This window comes from Panthera leo, chromosome C2 (assembly GCF_018350215.1).
Source record: "Panthera leo isolate Ple1 chromosome C2, P.leo_Ple1_pat1.1, whole genome shotgun sequence".
NCBI classification, from domain to species: domain Eukaryota; kingdom Metazoa; phylum Chordata; class Mammalia; order Carnivora; family Felidae; genus Panthera; species Panthera leo.
In genome coordinates, this window is record NC_056687.1 from 126,623,866 (window position 1) to 126,644,667 (window position 20,802).

The following is a 20,802-nucleotide window of genomic DNA, read 5'->3' on the forward strand; positions in this document are numbered from 1 at the left end:
TTTTCTTATTTTTCCTTCCCTTCCCCTGTGTTTATCTGCTGAGTTCCTCAAATTCCACATGAGTGAAATCGTATGGTATCTTTCTCTGACTGATTTCACTCAGCATAATACCCTCTAGTTCCATCCACATAGTTGTAAATGGCAAGATTTCATTTTCATTGCCGAGTAGTATTCCAATGTGTGTGTGTGTGTGTGTGTTTATATGTATATACATGCACACACCCCACATCTTCTTTATCCTTTTTCCAGTGGATGGATATTTGGGCTCTTTCCATACTTTGGCTGTTGTTGATAGTGCTGCTATAAACATTGGGGTGCACAGTGCCCTTCAAATCAGCATTTTTGTATCCTTTGGATAAATGCCTGGTAGTGCAATTGCTGGGTTGTAGGGTAGTTGTATTTTTAATTTTTTGAGGAATATCCATATTGTTTTCCAGAGTGGCTGCAACAGTTTGCACTCCCACCAACAGTGCAAAAGGGTCCCCCTTTCTCGACATCCTCACCAACATCTGTTGTTCCCCAAGTTGATTGTAGCCATTCTGACAGGTGTTTGGTGGTATCTCATTGCGGTTTTGATTTTTATTTTCCTGATGATTTTTCATGTGTCTGTTAGCCATCTGGATGTCTTCTGCCCATTTCTTCACTGGATTATTTGTTTTATGGATGTTGAGTTTGGTGAATTCTTTATGGATTTTGGATGCTAACCCTTTATCCAATATTTATCTTTGAACACCGGCAAATTCACGACATATATTGGGAATCAATAATTTTCAGTATTTCCTGGATATTGTATGACTTCTGACCTTTTGGATTTCAGGAACTTTATTTAAAAAAAAAAAAAAAAGCTTTTCTATTATCTTTGAATTTTTTGTGTTCCATTTGCTTTGTTGTCTAATACATACTAAGATCCCTGTTGTTTTCCTTATGTATACCTAATTTTCTTTCTTACACTTTACTATTCCTTCTTGATCTTTTTTAAATGTTTGCTTATTTTGAGAGAGAGAGAGTGCCCACATGCATGTATGAATGGGGGCAGGGCAGAGAGAGAAGGAGAGAGAGAATCTTAAGAAGGCTCAGCATTGTAAGTGCAGAGCCTGACATGGGGCTCGATCTCATGAACTGTGAAATCATGACCTGAGCCAAAATCAAGAGTTGGATGCTTTGCCAACAGAGCCACCTAGGCTCCCCCTTACTTGATCTTTTAAAGCCTTCCTCCACATTTCAATTTTTTCTTTATAATAGTCAAGAAATATACGTCCACAAAATGATTTGTAATGTTTACATGGAATTATACTATGTATATGCAGGATAATTTTATTAATCTTCCTATCAGACCTTCCAATTTTTCACTATTATAAACAACCACAGATGCTCTTAACAGTAGTGATGCTGCTTCATAAGTAACCTTACTCTAAGGAAGCTCAGTGCCAAAAAAATTTTAGATTATGCTTATGAATACACTTGCCTATCTTCCCTTCTTATTCAGTCAGGCTTAAAATAATGATGAATGATTTTTCTGGGTTTCTGGGTCCATGACACAAAAATAAGACCCCAGTTTTGTGAGTAAGCATATTAAGGATATCTCAAGATTAAAGAAAGTAGTTTGGTGATGGCTTCTTCAGTACTCTCAAAAAAGATATTGAAGACTTAATGGTAAGCATGTGAAATGTAGAATCTCTGTTGGCATTTGTACTGAGCTGGATATTTGATGTTTATCCTTCTAGATCTACTCTCCCCTTAGCTAGGTGGATAAGGAGGCTGATCCAAACAGACTACATGAGTTCTCTTATCTTCTTGTTTCTGGTTGGAAACCAATGAGAAGTGCCATCAGGATACTAAGGGATATGAGCAAAGTGAAATTGGGTATTTATTCTAGCAGCTCTCACCTAGATTGCCATAGTTTGACTAAATTCCATTACTGAAGGTCACAGCTCCTGTCAGCTCTCTCCATATACTTACTCTCTTTGGGTTCTGATGATGGTTTTATCTCCTTGTCCTTTTAGACCTAAGGATGGAAGTGGCTCCCCACTGTTGCTAGTTCTGGGTGTCTGCATTATTTCTTGTTGGTTTCTCTGAAACCCTCCTCTGTTTGCTATACTTATAGAAATTTGTCTTACATATGTATAAAATTACATGTATATAAGATTATTCATTAGAACATTTTATTTGTCATAGTGGCATAACTGTACAGTAGAATATTGTGCAGCTGTAGAAATACTTAGAACATTCATCAGATACATGCATGAAATAATCTCCCATTTGTTGGGCTTTTAAAAATTTTTTCATGTACTCAAGGCCCCCAAAATATTTGTGAAGCTTTATTTATACCTCAGTAATTGTAAAATACAAGTGTTTTTGGTTCACCATGCTGTCTTCCCAATCTTTGTTATTGTTTTTGTCTTTATTTAGGTTTGATACACAAAAATTATATGCATTTAACAATTACACCTTGATCAGTGTGGATATATGCATACATCTGTGATACCACAATCAAGGTACTCCAAAAATCTGTTCACCTCCAAAAATTTCATGGTATTTTTTTGTGTGTGTTTTGTAGGAAGACATGAGATTTGTTCTCTTAACATTTTAAACTGCAGAATACCCACATTTTTAACTATGGGCACTAAGTTGTATAGCAGATCTCTAGAACTTACTCATCTTCTATAACAGAAACTTTACATAAGTGTGGAAAAAGCAAAGTACCAAACAGTTAATATACTATGCTACCATATGTGTACAGAAAAAAGAAATAAAAGAATGTATATGTGCTTTTTTATATATACACACGTATATGAATGTATGTATGTGTGTATATATATATATATGTATAGGAAATAAAGTGGGAGGGTGTCTTTGGAAGGACACGTAAGAAAATGTGGGAGAACCTAGGTGGCTCAGTCGGTTTGAGTGTCTGACTTCGGCTCAGATCATGGTCTCATGGTTCGTGAATTTGAGCCCCATATCAGGCTTGGTGCTGTCAGTGCAGAGCCTGCTTCTGATCCTCTGTCCCCCTCTCTCTGCTCCTCCCCTGCTTGCACCCTCCCCCAAATAAATAAATATTAAAAAAAAAAAAAAGGTCACAGTGATTGCTTCTAGGGAGGAAAACTGGGCAGTAGGAAACTATCCTTGTTTCTTTGAATATTAAAACATATGAATATATTACCTATTGAAAAAATATTACATTAATAAGAATTAAGAGCCTTAGAGGAACTACAAAAGAAATCACTAGAAGATGGTGGAAAGAGCCAACAAATTATAAAGTTGCCGAAATGATCTAAGCAATGAAAGTCTTGAATAGTTTCTTACCATGATCCCTTTATGGAATTATATATACCCTATTACAAATTTGTTGTAGAAGTAAATTCTTGTTCAGTGTTGAATACAAAAAAACATGTATGGTAAAGATTTGTTTTAAACATGGTCACCTTGATTATTTAAAAGAGCTTCAGTTCTTTTAGTCTCATCCTGTTTTTACAGCATTTTAGTAAATGCTAAATGTTTTTACAGCATGTGATATCACTAACAAAGTAGAATGACTGCACGATGATCTTAGCTTCCAGTGAAAAGTACAACTCCATTAAAGGAAATGGGACACGAGAAGAGTTTTAGGAAATTAGTGAAGAAGGGAAGATTGCTGGAAAAATATTCTTTCAACTAAAGTTGGTTATAATCAGGATATCCAAAAATAAGAAAGGATTACTAGTTTGATTTTTTTAAAGATGGTTTTACCATTCCTGATATGATTACCCCTGTTAAAAAAGTTCTATAAGACCCAGGGACCTCACTCACCCTTCCTGGAACTGTGCTTGGGCAGATTCCTCTGCAACAAGAGTCTCATACTCCTCAGCTGCAAACCTGTCCCAGTCAGAGGGCTCAGGCCCCTCATTCTCAACATCCTGATTGCAAAGAGGAAAGGAAACAAAAATAATCAAAGACAAAGAATTGGAGATTGGTTTTCTTCAGTGAACATTTGTGATGACCTGCCTGAAAATATTTCATTTTAACATGTTAAGAGAGGTGCTAAAGTAACACTCTTAAAGTGATTTGTATGCCTCCAATCATAAAATTATAGTGAACTCCTCAGCAGTGAATTCTTTAGGTCTAGATTCTTTAGCCTTATAATGAGAGACCTTTGTCTGGGCTCTTCTCCCTGGCACTTTGCACACCAGCTATCTGGAGTGACTTGTGGTTTACATATGCCCACCTGAAACAGACCATTGCTTCCTCCCCTCCCTGGCATATTTTTATTGCTTCTGTAAAAGCCAGCTCAGATACCATGTCATCTGTGCTATTTTCCTAGAAAGAGCCCTTCTCCCCCAAATAATTTCCTTTGCTATACTGTACATGCTCGATTGCTACTTTTTGCTCTTCTTTTTATCTCTATATGACCATATGTCTCTTCAACACAGTCACTGGAATTTACTGAGCACTTTTTGACTAAAAATGTTCTCTGCAGATCAGAATAAATCTTGATATACTGCCATCTCTTACAAATTTTATAAAGGGGGAAAAGGCTATATACATTTTCTTTTCCTTCTCCAACCTGGGCAGTATCTTGGATTATATATTCCAGGTAAAATGCTTTTCCATAATTAAAATGAGTTATTAGCACTGCCCTCAGATGTAAGGTTAGTCGTGCCCAGAAGAATGTAAATACCTAAATACTGACCATACAATATGATTATGATACTTAACTCATTTTAAGAACCCCTACTCCATCCTTTTGACATCTTTGAAACTTACATCTTAGATTTATAATTGGCAATTTTTTTTAATGTTTATTTATTTTTGAGAGATAGCACGAGTGGGGGAGGGGCAGAGAGAGAGGCGGACACAGAATTGGAAGCAGGTTCCAGGCTCTGAGCTGTCAGCACAGAGCCCGACATGGGGCTCAACCTCACGAACTACATGACCTGAGCTGAAGGTGGACACTTAACCAACTGAGCCACCCAGGTGCCCGGGAAAAAAATTTTTTTTTAAAGCTAGTAATAATGTGCCTTGATATGCCCCAAGATCAGGCATAGAATATTTGTTTTTAGAAGGTGATCTTTGGGGGTGTCTGGGTGGCTCAGTCAGTTGAGTGTCCAATTCTTGATTTCAGCTCAGATCATGATCCCAGGGTCATGGGATTGACCTTTGCATTGGCTCCACACTGAGTGTGGAGCCTGCTTGAAATTCTGTCTCCCTCTGCCCCCCTCCCCTGCTTGTGCTCTCTAAAATTAAAAAAAAAAAAAAAAAAAAATTAAAAATAACGTATGTGGTGCCTGGGTGGCTCAGTTGGTTAAATGTCTAAATGTTGGTGTTGGCTCAGGTCATGATCACACAGTTTTGTGGGTTCAAGCCCTGCATCGGCTCTGCACTGACAGCGTGGGGCCTGCTTGGGATTCTCTGTCTCACTCTCTGCCCCTACCCCACTTGTGACTGTCTCCGTCTCTCTCAAAAACAAATAAACAAACTTAAAAAATAATAAGGTGATCTTTGTATTCTTACTACTATTTAGGTCAACATGTAGAAGAAAAAGACTGAAAGTTTCTGGTAGTTGTATTCCTGTAGGACTCAACTCAAACAGTCCTTTTCTACTAACAGAATTAAAAAAAAAATTTTTTTAAAGTTCTGACGGAGAGAGAACACAAGCAAGGAAGGGGGCAGGGGTGGGGGAGAGAGAATCCCAAGTGGGCTCTGCACTGTCAGTGCAAATGTGGGGCTCCACACAGGGCTTGAACTCAAGGACCATGAGATCATGACCTGGGTCAAAACCAAGAGCTGGATGCTTAACCAACTCGACTGAGCCATTAGGCACCCCCACATAATTTTTACTTTTTAAACAAGAGAAGGGGAAGTGCTGATATTATTATTATTATTATTATCATTATTACTATTATTATTTTGACATAGACCATATGTTCAGGGCTTTTTGAGGGTCCACAGGTTTTTGTGTACGCGTAAGGGTGCTCATCTCTATTCAGGTGTAGAATGACTTCAAACTGATAGTCATGCACAACAGTCATTAACACTTGAAAAAGTGTTTTGTTATCTGAGGGCTATTATGGAGAATGTCTAGTTTTCATTATGATTGGGAGAGCTATTTACAATGTAATCCTGGAAATGAATGGTACAGTTAACCCCAATATACTTTCTAATACAGATGGTTCTATTGATACATTTTTTTTAAAAGTTAGAAGGACAAATTTTTTTCAAAACTTATTTGTAACTAGTGTCTAATATATAAGTATACAGACCACAAAATTCACTCAGTGATAGACAGATGCAGGTTACCTAAACTTGAAGATTAGCTATGGAGAGACATGTGCTCTAGGTCCTTTTTTCTCTCTTTTCAGTAGGTGAGAAAATGTTCTAATTGTTACCTCTTTAAATACAAGATTCTCACAGGGAAAGACTGTTTTTATCTGTGGCACACAACCCCGGATACTGCAGCCTTCAAAGGAAGTTAAAACCAGTACCTTCTGGACCGCAAAAGGATCTCTCTGTTCATGGTCCAAGTATTTCTCCAGATTAAAGAAAGTATCATAAAAAATGTGTGCCATTCTGCATCTCTTCAGATCTCGTAGTGTTATTTTGCCTATGTAAAAACAAATCCAGTAAATTTCAAGAACTTTTTGGCAAGTGAAAAAAACTTTTACTGAAGTTTAAGAGTATACGAATATGCCAATTTTATTATATAAAATCCCATTTTTTTAGGTAAAATGGACATAAAATTTACCATTTTAAAGTGTGCAATTCAGCAGCTTTTAGTACATTCACAGTGTTGTACAACCGTTACCACTACCGAGTTCCATAACATTTCCTCACTCCAAAAGGAAACTCTGTACTCAAGCAGACCTTCCCCATCTCCTCACCCAGCCTAGGGCGATCACTAATCTGCCTTCTGTTTCTAGGGGGAAATTTCTTAAACTTGATTTGCCATTAGTTGTTGGTTCTAAACTAGTGGTAAAGGAGAAACTTAAATATTTCTGTATTTGGGAAGCCAGTATGGAAGACTCTGGAAGTTCAGTAATTTGGGACAATCCAGGATTAAAGGCCCCCCTCTGTTACATAGGTGAGTAGTGCAGATGGTCTTTTACTCAATCTTACCATCACTGGCTGGCTTCACCAGGTCAAGCATCTGGCACAGCAAATCATGGAATGGCAAGGGCTCAATGCCCATGGCTTCCATCCGTTCACATTGCTCCTCATAGAAGTACTCCAGCTCATACATGGAGAGTACACCATCTCCATCCATATCCATGCAGCGGAACCAATACTCAATGCTAGAAGATAAGGACACTCGTTAGCAATGGCCTGGTAAGGTCCTTTATTCACCCAGATTTATTACTGCCCATGTTTCTTTTAAAATAAGTTAGTATGTGTATATTTTCTTTTAAAATAAGTTAATATGTGTATACTTGAGACTTAGAGGAACACAGTTTTATAAAATTTGTTAGAAAAACTGGCCAGACCCCTTCTTCCCTTTATTTCCCTTCCCCAGAATCAACCACTTTCAATACCTGATTATTTTGGTTTTTATATTTTCAGATAAGATGCCTATATTGCTCCTTCCTTACATTTCTGTTTTAAGAACTGTGTATTAATTTCATACATTGAAAAATGAGGTTTTAGCTCTTCTACCTCTCTTTCTACTTTACCTACATGCCCTCCTGAACCTCGTAATATAAATTACTCAACTTTTTCTTTTATCTCTTATTTGCTTAGATTTCTGTGTACATGTTACTATTCAGTGCCCATATGTGCCAGTTTTCTACATCCATAATCATTCTCATCAGGGTTCTATGAATTGGATTTTCTTGATGAAGTCTTTCTTGCTTCCTTCTGACCTACTTTAACTGCACTGGTTGCTCTCTAGACTGGATTCATGGTTTCATCCCAGGGATTCCTTTCACCTTTCTCTTATTTCTTGTATCTCACACTTTCCTCATTCTTGGTTGACTTCCTTGTTTAGTGTAACATATTCTTCGGTAGCTTCCTAAAAAAAGGGAGTGAGGCACATACATTTTCTGAGATCTTAGATAGTTGAAAATACTGTTTATCTGCCTCCTAACTTGGTTGATATTTTGGTTACAGAATTATACCTTGGTGGTGCTTTTCCTTCAGAAGTTTAAAGGCAGTGATTCACTACACTATCTTCTATCTATCCACTATTGTTGAGAAGTCTAAAGCCATGCTGATGTCTGATCCTTTGACTATAGTAACTTTTTTTTTTTTCCTTTGAAGCCTATAGAGGTTTCTCTGGGTCCTTGGTATTTTGAAATCTCATGATGAAGTATCCTGGTCTGGGTCTAATTCATCTACTTTCTTGGGCTTTCTGAGAGCTTACTCAATTTGGAAGCTAGTATTCTTTAGTTCTCGGAAATTTTCTTAAATTATTTCTTCCCTGCCTCTTTTCACCCTTATCCATTCTTTTTTTCTGGAACTCTTGTTATTCACATCTGCATGGTCAAATATGGTAGTCACTTATCCACATGTTCCTAGTCCAATTTGAGATATCTTGAAGTGTAAATACACAACAGATTTTGAAGACTTAATATGAAAAAAAAGTAAAACATCAATATTCTTATATTGATGAGATGTTGCAATAACATTTTAGATATAGTGGATTAAATAAGATATTTAATTACAATTAACTTTATGTTTTTCTACATCTTTACTGTGGCTAAATTTCCTTTATAGTTTTTTAAAACATTTTTAGTAAAAACTGTATTTAAGGGGTACAATGAGATAATATATACATTGTGAAATAATTACTACAGTAAAATTATTTCACATATCATCTCCTCACTTAGTTATATTTGGGGGGAGGGGGATGAGAAGACCTGAAATCTACTCTTAGCAAATTTCTAATATTTAATACAGTATTATTAACCATACTCACCATGTTGTAGGTTTCATTCTAACTGCAACTTTGTACGCTTTGACTAGTACTTCCCCATTTCCTTCTTCCCTCAACTCCTGCTAACTAAAATTCTACTCTATGACTCTTTGTGTTTGACAGTTTTTAGATTTCACATGTAAGTGAGATCATGTGGTATTTGTGTCTCTGTGCATGCCTTATTTCACTTAGCATGGTGTACTCTGAGATCATCCATGTTGTCGCAAATGACAGAATTTCCTTCTTTTTAAAGGGTGAATAATATTCTAGTGTGTGTGTGTGTGTATCCCATACTTTCTTTATCCATTTATCCACTGAGGGACATTTAGGGTGATTTCATATCTTGGCTACTGTGAATAATGCTGCAGTGAACATAGGAGTGCAGGTACTTCATGATATTTATTTCAGAGTTCTGATTCAAGATGGTAATGTAAGAAGATCCTGAACTTTCTCCCACGTAGACACACCAAATCTACAGCTACATATGGAACAAGTTCTTCTGAAAAGACTCCTTAGAACTGAGTAACTCCTACACACTGTGCAGACAAGAAAACCCCGCATCTAAGTGGGTAGGACAGGCTGACACACAATCTCACTATAATCCCCACCTCTGTCATGGTGACCTACAATCAAGAGGAAACTTAAAACCTGGAACTTCTTCCAAGGAGTGAAGGGTTTGAATCTCATACTGGGCACCGTAACTCTTAAGACCTGAAACTAAAAGATGACTCCCTAAAACATCTAGCTTTGGAAATCTCTATAGAGCTTGTGTCCATGAGACCCAAAAGGGTACAGTTAAGTGAGAAATGGCTCGTAAGGGGCTTATGTGCTTGGACTCACCCATGCTAGCGACCAGTGCAGAAGCAGCCAATAGACACCCAAACTTTCTGTGAAAGACACTCATTTCCTTATCTTAAAGCCTTGGCCTTAGGGCAGGCATCTAACTTAAAACACACATCTAGGGGCCTGCTGGGGTACTCTCTGGGGACAGAGGCTAGAGGATACCATGTTCACTCTTCTCCTCTGCTGCACTACACAGTGCCACTATCTCCTGGAGGGGAGCTTTTACATGCATTTGGTGCCCTGTTTTTATGTCTGGAGCCCTGCCTGGTATTTGCAGCTGCCACCCAGGGATGCTCACCGATAGCCTGGCTCTGGTGGCCAGGGGGGCTTGTGTTCCTGGGCCCCATGAGACTGTAACAATAGGAGACCTAGTTCTTAGCAGGCTACTATATCCGGGGTACTGCACAGACAAGAGGCTGAAACATACTCTCAGGCTTTCTGTGAAAGAGGGCTATTTGCTTGTGTTGGAGTTTCAGCCCAAAAGGTAGGTTTCAGGTTTAGCACACATCTAGGAGCTTATGGAGTTGCTTTCAGGGTATGGAGGCAAGTGGTTGCCATCTTTGTGTTCTCCCTTTGTCTCATTCCAGCTGCTGGTATCTTTTAGAAAGGAGCTGATGCACTTGTATGGTACCCCAATTTTGGAGACTGATGCCCAGGGGATACTTAAGATTGCCTAGCTCTGGTGGCCAGTGAGGCTTATGTTTGTGGTCCCACAGGACTGTATATATGTGCATACTTTTAAAAGATGACAACCAGCCTCCATCTAGGTGCTGAAATCTTCCCCTCTGGGATAATGACAGGTCTTGGCACAACCTCGACTATTAGAAGCCATTAAAAATAAAAGAGGATGCTTGGACAATTAAAAGGTTTAAGATACAAGGGCTAGGACAGGGTTGAACAATAAAGTTTACCTACTACACAAGGCTACTATTCAAGACTTGGAGAGGTGGTTATTTTATCTAATGCACAGAAATCAACACAGTCAAGCAGAATGATGAAACAAAAAAATATGTTCTGAATTAAAAAATGAGAAAACCTCAGAAAAAATTCCTTAATAAAACTAAGTTAAGTGATTTACCTGATAAAGAATTCAAAATAATGGTCACAAAGATGCTCACTGAACTTGGGAGATGAATGGATGAAGACAGAACTCAGAGATGAAAAATATAAGAATGTACTAAACAGAAGTCATAGAGCTGAAGAATATAATAACTGAACTGAAAAATACATCAGAAGAGTTTGAAACCAGACTAGATAAAGCAGAAGAAAGGATCAGTAAACTTGAATACAGGGCAGTGGAACTCAATCAGAGCAGCAAAAAGAAAAAAGAACGAAAAATGTGAAAAAAATAGAAGATTAGGGAATACTTCCAAACTCCTTTTACAAGGCCAGCAGTACCCTGATAACAGAACAAGGACACTATGAGAAAATTACAGGCCAATATTACCAATGAATACAGATTCAAAAATCCTCAACAAAATACAGTAAAACCTTGGATTGCGAGTACCTTGTTCTGTGAGTGTTCTGTAAGACAAGCAAAATTTCTAATAAATTTTAACTTGATAAACGAGCAGTGTCTTGAAATATGAGTAGTACGTGATGCCGAATGTCACATGATCACAACTGAGCCAATGGTTCTTTCCTCCCTCCCTCCCTCTCTCTCTCCTTTCCTCCCTTCCTCCCTCTCTCGGTGGGATTGTATCCTGTTTTTGGATGCTCGGTCTCAGGTTGTGGTGTTTGGCAGGAATCAGTGATTTTTCAGAATGTTGGAAGGTTCCCACAGTTGGTACTAGTGTATTTTTTGTCACTACAAAGCACCTATGGACAGTCCTTTGCTTTTCCATGCAAGACTAAGCTTAGGAATGCTTTACTTCATTCGAGGTCAGGCTGCCTGCAGATATAGACCCTTTCCTTTGCTGCCTTATTGCCAGTTACATTAAATATAGTATATGACAAGAGTTTATTAATACTGTACTCTAGTCAGCATCCATGTGAGCATATACAATGGCTCCCATGCAGAAAAAGGTTCCACTGAGCCAAGACAGCAGTGATTCTGTTAGCGATAGGTGAAATTCATCCTATACAATAAGCCTCCTTTCTCTTGTCTTCCTCACACCAGCCATGAAGGTTTTCAAAGGTAAGTGCCAGTTAACTTATTTTTCTTTACATTTGTTATTTTGTATCAGATTATAGTATTGTAATCATTTTTATATGAGTATCTTTGGGATGTGGAATAAATAATCTGAATTTCAATTATTTCTGTTTTCAATTTTTTTATTAAAATTAAAAAAAATTTTTTTTAATTTTGAGAGAGAAACAGAGCACAAAGCGGGGGTGGCAGAGAGAGAGGGAGACACAGAATCAGAAGCAGGCCCCAGGCTGAGCGGTCAGCACAGAGCCCACCATGGGGCTCGAACCCACAAGCTGTGAGATCATGACCTGAGCTGAAGTTGGATGCCTAACTGACTGGGCCACCCAGGCGCCCCAAGTTTCCATTATTTCTTATGGGGAAATTTGCTTTGATCTATAAGTGCCTTGGATTACAAGCATGTTTCCAGAATGAATTATGCTCGTAAACCAAGGTTTTACTTGTATTAGCAACTGAAATTCAACGGTACATTAAAAGGATCATAAACCATGATAAAGTGGGTATTCCGGGGTTGCAAGGATGGCTCGACATCTGCAAATCAATCAATGAGATGAAATTAATGAAATGAAGGATAAAAATTACATGGTCATGTCAGTAGATGTAGAAAAAGCATTTGATAAAATTCAACATCCATGTCTGATAAAAGCTCTTAACAAAGTGGGGACAGAGGGAATATATCTCCATATAATAGGTCATGTATGAGAAGCCCACAGCTAACATCATATTCAGTGGTAGAAAGCTGAAGGCTTTTCCTGCAAGATCTAGAACAAGACAAAAATACCCACTCTCACCATTTTTATTCAACATAGTACTGGAAGACCTAGACAGACCAATTAGACAAGAAAAAGAAATAAAAGGGAAGGATTTCCCTTTTTTCCCCAAATTGGACAAGGAAGAGGTAAAACTGTTAACTCTGCAGATGACATACACAGAAAACCCTGAAGACTCCACCAAAAAAAGTGTAGAAGTAATAAACTCTATAAAACTGCAGGATGCAAAAATCAATACAAAGTAGAAAAAGAAATTAACAATCCTGTTTACAGCTGCATCCAAAAGAATACAATACCTGGGAATTCATTTAACCAAGGAAGTGAAAGACTTGTACACCGAAAACTATTAAGACACTGATAAAACTGAAGACCTGCATAAATGCAAAGACAGTTCATGTTCATGGATTGGAAGAATATTGTTAATATTACTCAAGGCATTCTACAGATTCAGTGCAATCCCTATAGAAATTCCAATGGCATTTTTTTTTTTTTTTTAACAGAAAGTGAACAAACAATCCTAAAATTTGTATGGAATGACAGAAGACCATGAATACCCAAAGCAGTATTGAGCAACAAGAAAAAAGCTGGAGATTTCACACTACTTGATTTCAAAATCTACTACAAAGCTATAGTAATGAAAACAGTATGTTATTTGCATAATAACAGACACATAGGTCAATGTAACAGAATAGAGAGCCCAGAAATAAACCCACATATATACGGTCAATTGATGTATGACAAAGGAGCCAAGGATATAAAATGCAGAAAGGAGGGGCGCCTGGGTGGCTCAGTGGTTAAGCATCTCACTCTTGGTTTCGGCTCAGGTTGTGATCTCATAGTTTTGTGGGTTCAAGCCTTGCATCAGGCTCTGAGCTGACAGCATGCAGCCTGCTTGTGGTTCTCTCTCTCTCTCTGCACCTCCCTCGCTCATAGTTTTTCTCTCTCAAAATAAACTTTAAAAAAAATGGAGAAAGGATGGTCATTTCAACAAATGGTGTTGGAAAAAACTGCCACATGCAAAAGAATGAAATTGGACCACTATCATATACGATACACAAAAATCAACTCAAAATTTATTAAAAACATAACAAAAGTATAAAACTTCCAGAAGAAAATATAAGCAGCAAACTCTTTGATATCAGTGTTGGCAATAACTTTTTGGCTATAACACCAAAAGCAAAGGAAATCATCAACAAAATAAAAAGGCAATCCTGAATGGGAGAAAATATTTGCAAAGTATATATCTGGTAAGGGGTGTATATCCAAGTATATATAGAGAGGTCATACAACTCAATAGCAAAAACCAAACCAAACCAAACCAAACAAACAAACAAAAAAACTGATTAAAAAAATGGGCAGAGGGTCTAAATAAACATTTTTCCAAAGACACCCAGATGGCTAGTAGGTACATGAGGAGATGCTCTACATGACTATCAGGGAAATGCAATTCAAAAATATAATGAAGTATCACCTCACACCTGTTAGCATGATTATTATCAAAAAGACTAGAAATAACAAGTGTTGGTGAGGAGAATGTGGAGAAAAGGGAACCTATGTATACCATGGTGAGAAAGTAAATTAATTCAGCTACTATGGAACACAATATTGAGGTTCCTCAAAAAATTATAAACAGAATTTCCATATGATCCAGCAATTTTACCTTTGGTTATTTATCTGAAGAAAATGAAAACATTAACTTGAAAAGATATATCTACCCCCCCATTTTCAACCCCATGCAGCTAAGATATGGAAACAACCTATGTGTCCATTGATGGATAAAGAGGGAAAATGCAGTATATATACACAATGAAATATTATTCCGCCATAAAAAAAGAAATTATCTGATTAAAAAAATGGGTGGAAGACCTGAATAGACTTTTTAAAAAAAAGGTTTATTTGTTTTGAGAGAGTGAGCACAAGCAGATGAGGGGCAGAGAGAGGGAGAGAATCACAAGCAGGCTCTGCAGAGCCTGACACAGGGCTCAATCCCACAAACCATGAGATCGTGATCTGAGCCAAAATCAAGAGTCTGATGCTTAACTGACTGAGCCATCCGGGCACCCCATGAATAGACATTTTTCTAAAGAAGACATATAGATGGCCAACAGACACCTGAAAATGTGCTCTGTATCACTAATCATCAGGGAAATGCAAACTAAAAACACAATGAGATATCACCTCACACCTGTGAGAATGGCTAAACTAAAACACAAGAAAAAACGAGTGTTGGCGAGGATGTGGAGAAAAAGGAACCCTTATGCACTGTTGGTGGGACTGCAAACTAGTGCAGTCACTGTGGAAAACAGTATGGAGGTTCCTCAAAGAATTAAAAATAGAATTACCATATGATCCAATAATTTCACTACTGGTATTTACCTAAAACAACACTAATTCAAAAAGATATATGTATCCCATGTATACTTCAGTGTTATTTACAACACCCAAGACATGGAAGACATCCGTCCCCTGACAGATGAATAGATGAAGAAGTGGTTTATACATACAATGAAATATTACTCAGCTATAAAAAAGAATGAAATCTTGTCATTTGTAAACAGCATGGATGGAGTAGAGAGTATAATGTTAAATAAGTTGGTCAGAGAAAGACAAATTTGTATGTTTTCACTCACATGTGAAATTTAAGAAACAAAGCAAGCAAGCAGAGAGAAAAGAGTCAAACAAAAATCCCAGATTCATAAATAAAGAGAACAAACTGGTGGTTGCCAGAGGGGAAGTGGGTCTGGCAGGATAGGTGAAATAAATTAAGGGAATTAAGAGTACACTTATCTTGATGAGCACTGAGAAATGTATAGAATTGTGAAATAGTTATATTGTATACCTGAAACAAATATAACACCATATGTTAATATAAAAAAAAATACCAAGGAATGAAATTCTACCATTTATGACCACATGGATGGACCTTGAAGACATTGTGCTGGGTGAAATAAGTCAAACACAAATACTCTTATGATCTCACTTATATTTTTTTTTTTTTAAATTTTTTTTTCAACGTTTTTTATTTATTTTTGGGACAGAGAGAGACAGAGCATGAACGGGGGACGGGCAGAGAGAGAGGGAGACACAGAATCGGAAACAGGCTCCAGGCTCCGAGCCATCAGCCCAGAGCCTGATGCGGGGCTCGAACTCACGGACCGCGATGATCTCACTTATATTTGAAAACTAAGAAAAAAAAACAACTGAGGTCACATATACAATGAAAAGATTGGTGGTTACCAGTGTGGAGGGTGGGATGGGCAAACAGAGTGAAGGTGGTGAAAAGGTACAAGTTTACATTTATGATAAGTCCTGAGGATGTAATGTACAGCATGGTGACTTTACTGCATATTTGAAGGTTGCTAAGAGATCTTAAAAGTTTCTATCACAAGAAAAAAATTTTGTATCTATATATATATGGTGAATGTTAAGTGGACTTACGTTAGTGATCATTTTTTAATATATATGAATATCAAATCATTATGTTGTACATCTAAAACTATCATATCAATTATACCTCAATATAAAAATAATTTTTTAAGAAAAGAAGTTGGAATTGTAGTGAAGTAATTTGAGGTCAGTCTTTGCAGCCTGTACTTTTAAGAGCCTCAAGTTAGAAAAAAATTTGTTTTACTTATTTACTGTGGTTAAAAGCACCATTACATTTGCTTATAAATCAGTCATAATTTGAGAAAAGATAGATTTTTTTTGAGCCTCAGAAATTGTCCCATTTGCTACCAGCATATTTTCCATTTTGGCACAGTAACGGTAAATGAAAAGAAAGATAGATAGTGATTTCATCATCTTTGGATACATATACAGAAGTGAGATTACTGGATCATATGGTTTAGTTCTATTTTTAATTTTCTGAAGAACCTCCATACTGTTTATTATAATGGGTGTACCAATTTATATTCCCATCAGCAGTCTACCATGGTTCCCTTTTCTCCACATTCTTGCCAATTCTTAGTGATGTTGAGCATCTTTTCATTTACCTGTTGGCCATTTATAGGTCTTTTGGGAAATGTCTATTCAGAGCCTTTGCCCATTTTTACTTTTATATATCTCTTCCTCCCCGCCTCCCCCAGTTTTTAAATTCTAGCTAGTTAACATACAGTGAAATATTAGTTTCAGGCATAGAACTTGTGATTCATCACTTACAACACCTAGTGCTCATCACAAGTGCTTTCCTTGATACCCATTACCTATTTAACTTATCTATCCCCCCACACATCACCTCTCCTTCAGTAACCATCAGTTTTCTATCGTTAAGAGTCTGTTTATTGTTTTGTCTCTTTTTTCCCTGTTCACTTATTTTGTTTCTTAAATTCAATATGAATGAAATCATATGGTATGTGTCTTTCTCTGACCTATTTTGCTCAGCATAATACTCTCTAGCTCCATCCACATTGTTGTAAATGGTAAGATTTCATTCTTTTTGATAGCTAAGTAATATTCCATTGTATATACATACTACATCCATTTTATCCATCAGTCGATGGACATTTGGGCTCTCTCCATAATTTGGCTATTGTTGGTAATACTCTTCTAAACATTGTTGTGTATATACCCCTTTGAATTAGTATTTCTGTATCCTTTGGGTAAATACCTAGTAGTGCACAACAATTGTTGATCCTAGGGTAGTTCTATTTTTAACTTTTTGAGAAACCTCCACACTATTTTCCAGAGTGGCTGCCTCAGTTTGCATTCCCACCAACAGTGTAAGAGGGTTCCCCTGTCTCCACATCCTCAACCACACCTGTTGTTTCTGGTATTGGTAATTTTAGCCATTCTGACTGGCATGAAGTGGTATATATCACTGTAGGTCTGATTTGTATTTCTCTGATGATGAGTGATGAGTGATGTTGAGCATCTTTTCATGTGTCTGTTAGCCAACTGTTTGGTCTTTGGAAAAATGTCTATTCCTGTCTTTTGCCCATTTTTAAACTGGATTACTTTTTCAGTATTGAGTTTTAGAAGTTCTTTATATATTTTGGATAGTCACCCATTATCAGATAAGTCATTTTTAAATATCTTCTCCCATTCTGTGTGTTGCTTTTTAGTTTTGTTGATTGTTTCCTTCACTGTGCAGCTTTTTATTTTGATGTAGTTTCAAAAGTTTATATTTGCTTTTCTTTCCCTTTGCCTTAGGAGACCTATCTAGAAAAATGTTGCTATGGCTGATGTCAGTGAAATTACTGCCTGTGCTCTCTTCTAGGATTTTTATGGTTTCAGGTTTCACATTTGGGTCTTTAATCCATTTGAGTTTACTTCTTATGGTGAAAGAAAGTGGTCTCAGTGTGGTGCCTGGGTGGCTCAGTCAGTTAAGCGTCCAACTTTGACTCAGGTCATGATCCCATAGTTCGTGGGTTCAAGCCCCGCATCAGGCTCTGTGCTGACAGCTTCGAGCCTGCAGCCTGCTACAGATTCTGTGTCTCCATCTCTCTGCCCCTACCCCCGCTCATGCTCTCTCTTCTCCTTCAAAAATAAACATTAAAAAAAAATTTTTTTTAAAAAGAAAGTGGTCCCAGCTTCTTTCTTTTGCATGTTGCTGTCCAGTTTTCCCAACACCATTTGTTGGTTCATTTCTGGGTTTTCTATTTTGTTTCACTGATCTATGTGTCTGTTTTTGTGCCAGTACCATACTTTCTTCATCACTACAGCTTTGTAATATAGCTTGAAGTCCAGAATTCTGATGCTTCCAGCTTTTTCTTTTTCAAGATTGCTTTGGCTATTTGAGGTCTTTGTGGTTCTATACAAATTTTAGTACTGTTTGTTTCTAGCTCTGTGAAAAATGCTGGTGGTATTTTGATAGGGATGGCATTAAATGTGTCTATCACTTTGGGTAATATAGGCATTTTAACAATATTTGTTCTTCCAATCCATAAGCATGGTATGTTTTTCCATTTCTTTGTGTCCTCCTTAATTTCTTTCATAAGTGTTCAATAGTTTTCAGAGTATAGATCTTTTACCTCTGGTTAGTTTTATTCTAGTATCTCATGGTTTTGGGTAGAATTGTAAATGGAACTGATTCCTTGATTTCTCTTTCTACTGCTTCATACTTGTACAGAAATGCAACGGATTTCTGTACATTGATTTTACCTTTGGCCATTTTTAAATTGAGTTTTTTTGTTGAATTATTTACATTCCTTATATATTTTGGATGTTAACTTATCAGCTATGTGGCTTGCAAATATTTTCTTCCATTTTGTAGGTTGTTTTCACTCTTGATTGTTTCCTACTAAAAGTTTTTTAGTTTGATACGATCCCATTATTATTATTTATTATTATTATTATTAATTGGCCTGTGCTTTTGGGTCCTATAAAAATCAAATTGCACACACCAATGTCAAGAAACTTGTTCTCTGTTTTCTTCTAGTAGTTTTATAGTTACAGGCTTTACATTTAAGTCTTTAATCCATTTTGAGTAGATATTTTTAAAATTGAGACAAGTGTCCAACTTCATTCTGCATGTGGATAACCAGTTTTCCCAGCATAATTTATTGAAGAGACTGTCCTATCCCCATGTGTTCATGGCACCACTATCATCTATTTCTGGGCCCTCTACCCTGGTCCAATAGTCTATATTTTTATGTTAGTACCATGCTTTTTTGAATAGTATAGCTTTGTAGTATATTTTGAAATTAGGTAGTGTGATGCCTCTAGCTTTGTTCTTGTTGCTCAAAACTGGTTTTGCATTTCTCAGTCTTTTGTGGTCCCAAATGAACTTTAGGATTGTTTTGTTCACTTTTGTGAAAAATGTCATTAGAATTGTGACAAAAATTGCATTGAATCTGTAGACAGCTTTAGGTAGTATTTTAACGATATAATATTATATATATAATATCAATTGTTAATTATAATAATTCTTCTAATCCATGAAGATGGGATAGCTTTCCATTTTTTTGTGTCCTATTCAAATTATTACATCAAGATTTTATAGAGTTCAGTGTACAGATCTCTAATTTCCTTGGTTAAATGTCTTCCTACATTAAAAAAAAATTATTTGATGCTGTTGTACATGGGTTTATTTTTCCAGATATCATTAGTGTGTAGAAATGCAACTGATTTTTGTAGGTTGATTTTGTATCCTACAGCATCACTAAATTAGTTCATTGGTTCTAATAGTTTTTTGGTGGTCTTTAGGGTTTTATATATAAAATTGACCCTTGAACAATATCAGGTTGAACTGCATGGGTCCACTTATACATGGATTATTCTTGGTCAGTACAATACTGTAAATGTATTTTCTCTTCCTTATAATTTTCTTAAGCTTTTTCCCTCTAGCTTACCTCATTCTAAGAATGTAGTATATAATACATGTAACATAAAAAATATGTGTTAATCAATGGTTTATGTTATCAGTAAGACTTCTAGTCAATCATAGGATATTAGTAATTAAATTCTGGGGAGTCAGAAGTTAAATGTGGACTTTTGACTTTGTGGGAGGTCAGTACCCCTAACCCCTATGTTGTTCAAGAGTCAACTGTGTAATATTATGTCCTCTGCAAAAAGAAAAAACTTCTTCCTTTCTGATTTGGATGCCTTTTCTTGGTCTTGCCTAAAAATTCTAGTTAGAATTCCCAGTTGAATCAAAGTGGCAAGAGTAGGCATCCTTGCCTTGTTTCTGATCTTAGAGGAAAAGCTTTCAGCTTTCACCACTGAGTATGATGGTAGTTGTGAACATATACACAACCTTTATTTTGTTGAGATACATTCTTTCTCTACCCAGTGTGTGTGTGTGTGTTTAAATCATGAAAATAGTGTGAATTTTGTCAAATGCTTTTTGCATCTTTGGAGTGGATCATACAATATTTACATTTCTGTTAATGTGGTATATGACACTTACTGATTTGTGTAGTTGAACCCTCCTTACATTCTAGGGATAAACCCCAATTACTCATGGTGTTGATCCTCTTAATGTGAATTCGGTTTGCTAACATTTTGTTGAGGACTTCTGCATCTATGTTCATCAGGGCAATTGATCTATAATTTTCTTTTTTTGTAGTGTCCTTATCTGGTTTTGGTATAAGGATATTGCTGGCCTCGTAAAATGAGTCTGGGAGTGTTCCCTCCTCTTCAATTTTTGGGAAGACTTTGGGAAGCACTGCATTTTATTTTTCTTTAATTGGTAGAATTTACCTATGAAGCCATCAGGT

The 20,802-nt window shown here is 36.8% G+C and overlaps 1 protein-coding gene across 4 annotated transcripts in view; it reads right to left on the reverse strand.

Moving 5' to 3' along the window:
• Positions 1-20,802, reverse strand: part of PPP2R3A (protein phosphatase 2 regulatory subunit B''alpha) — a 211,850-nt gene that overhangs the window by 22,469 nt on the left and 168,579 nt on the right. For 2 of the 4 annotated variants that reach the window (XM_042955652.1, XM_042955653.1), the window contains exons 12-14: positions 7,093-7,268; positions 6,462-6,580; positions 3,790-3,896 (exon numbers count right to left, since the gene is read on the reverse strand). In XM_042955652.1, the coding sequence (XP_042811586.1) occupies positions 3,790-3,896; positions 6,462-6,580; positions 7,093-7,268 (402 nt within the window). Of the gene's footprint in view, positions 1-3,785; positions 3,897-5,890; positions 6,581-7,092; positions 7,269-20,802 lie in introns of those variants that run through there. The other 2 variants (XM_042955655.1, XM_042955654.1) reach the window with 2 other exon arrangements.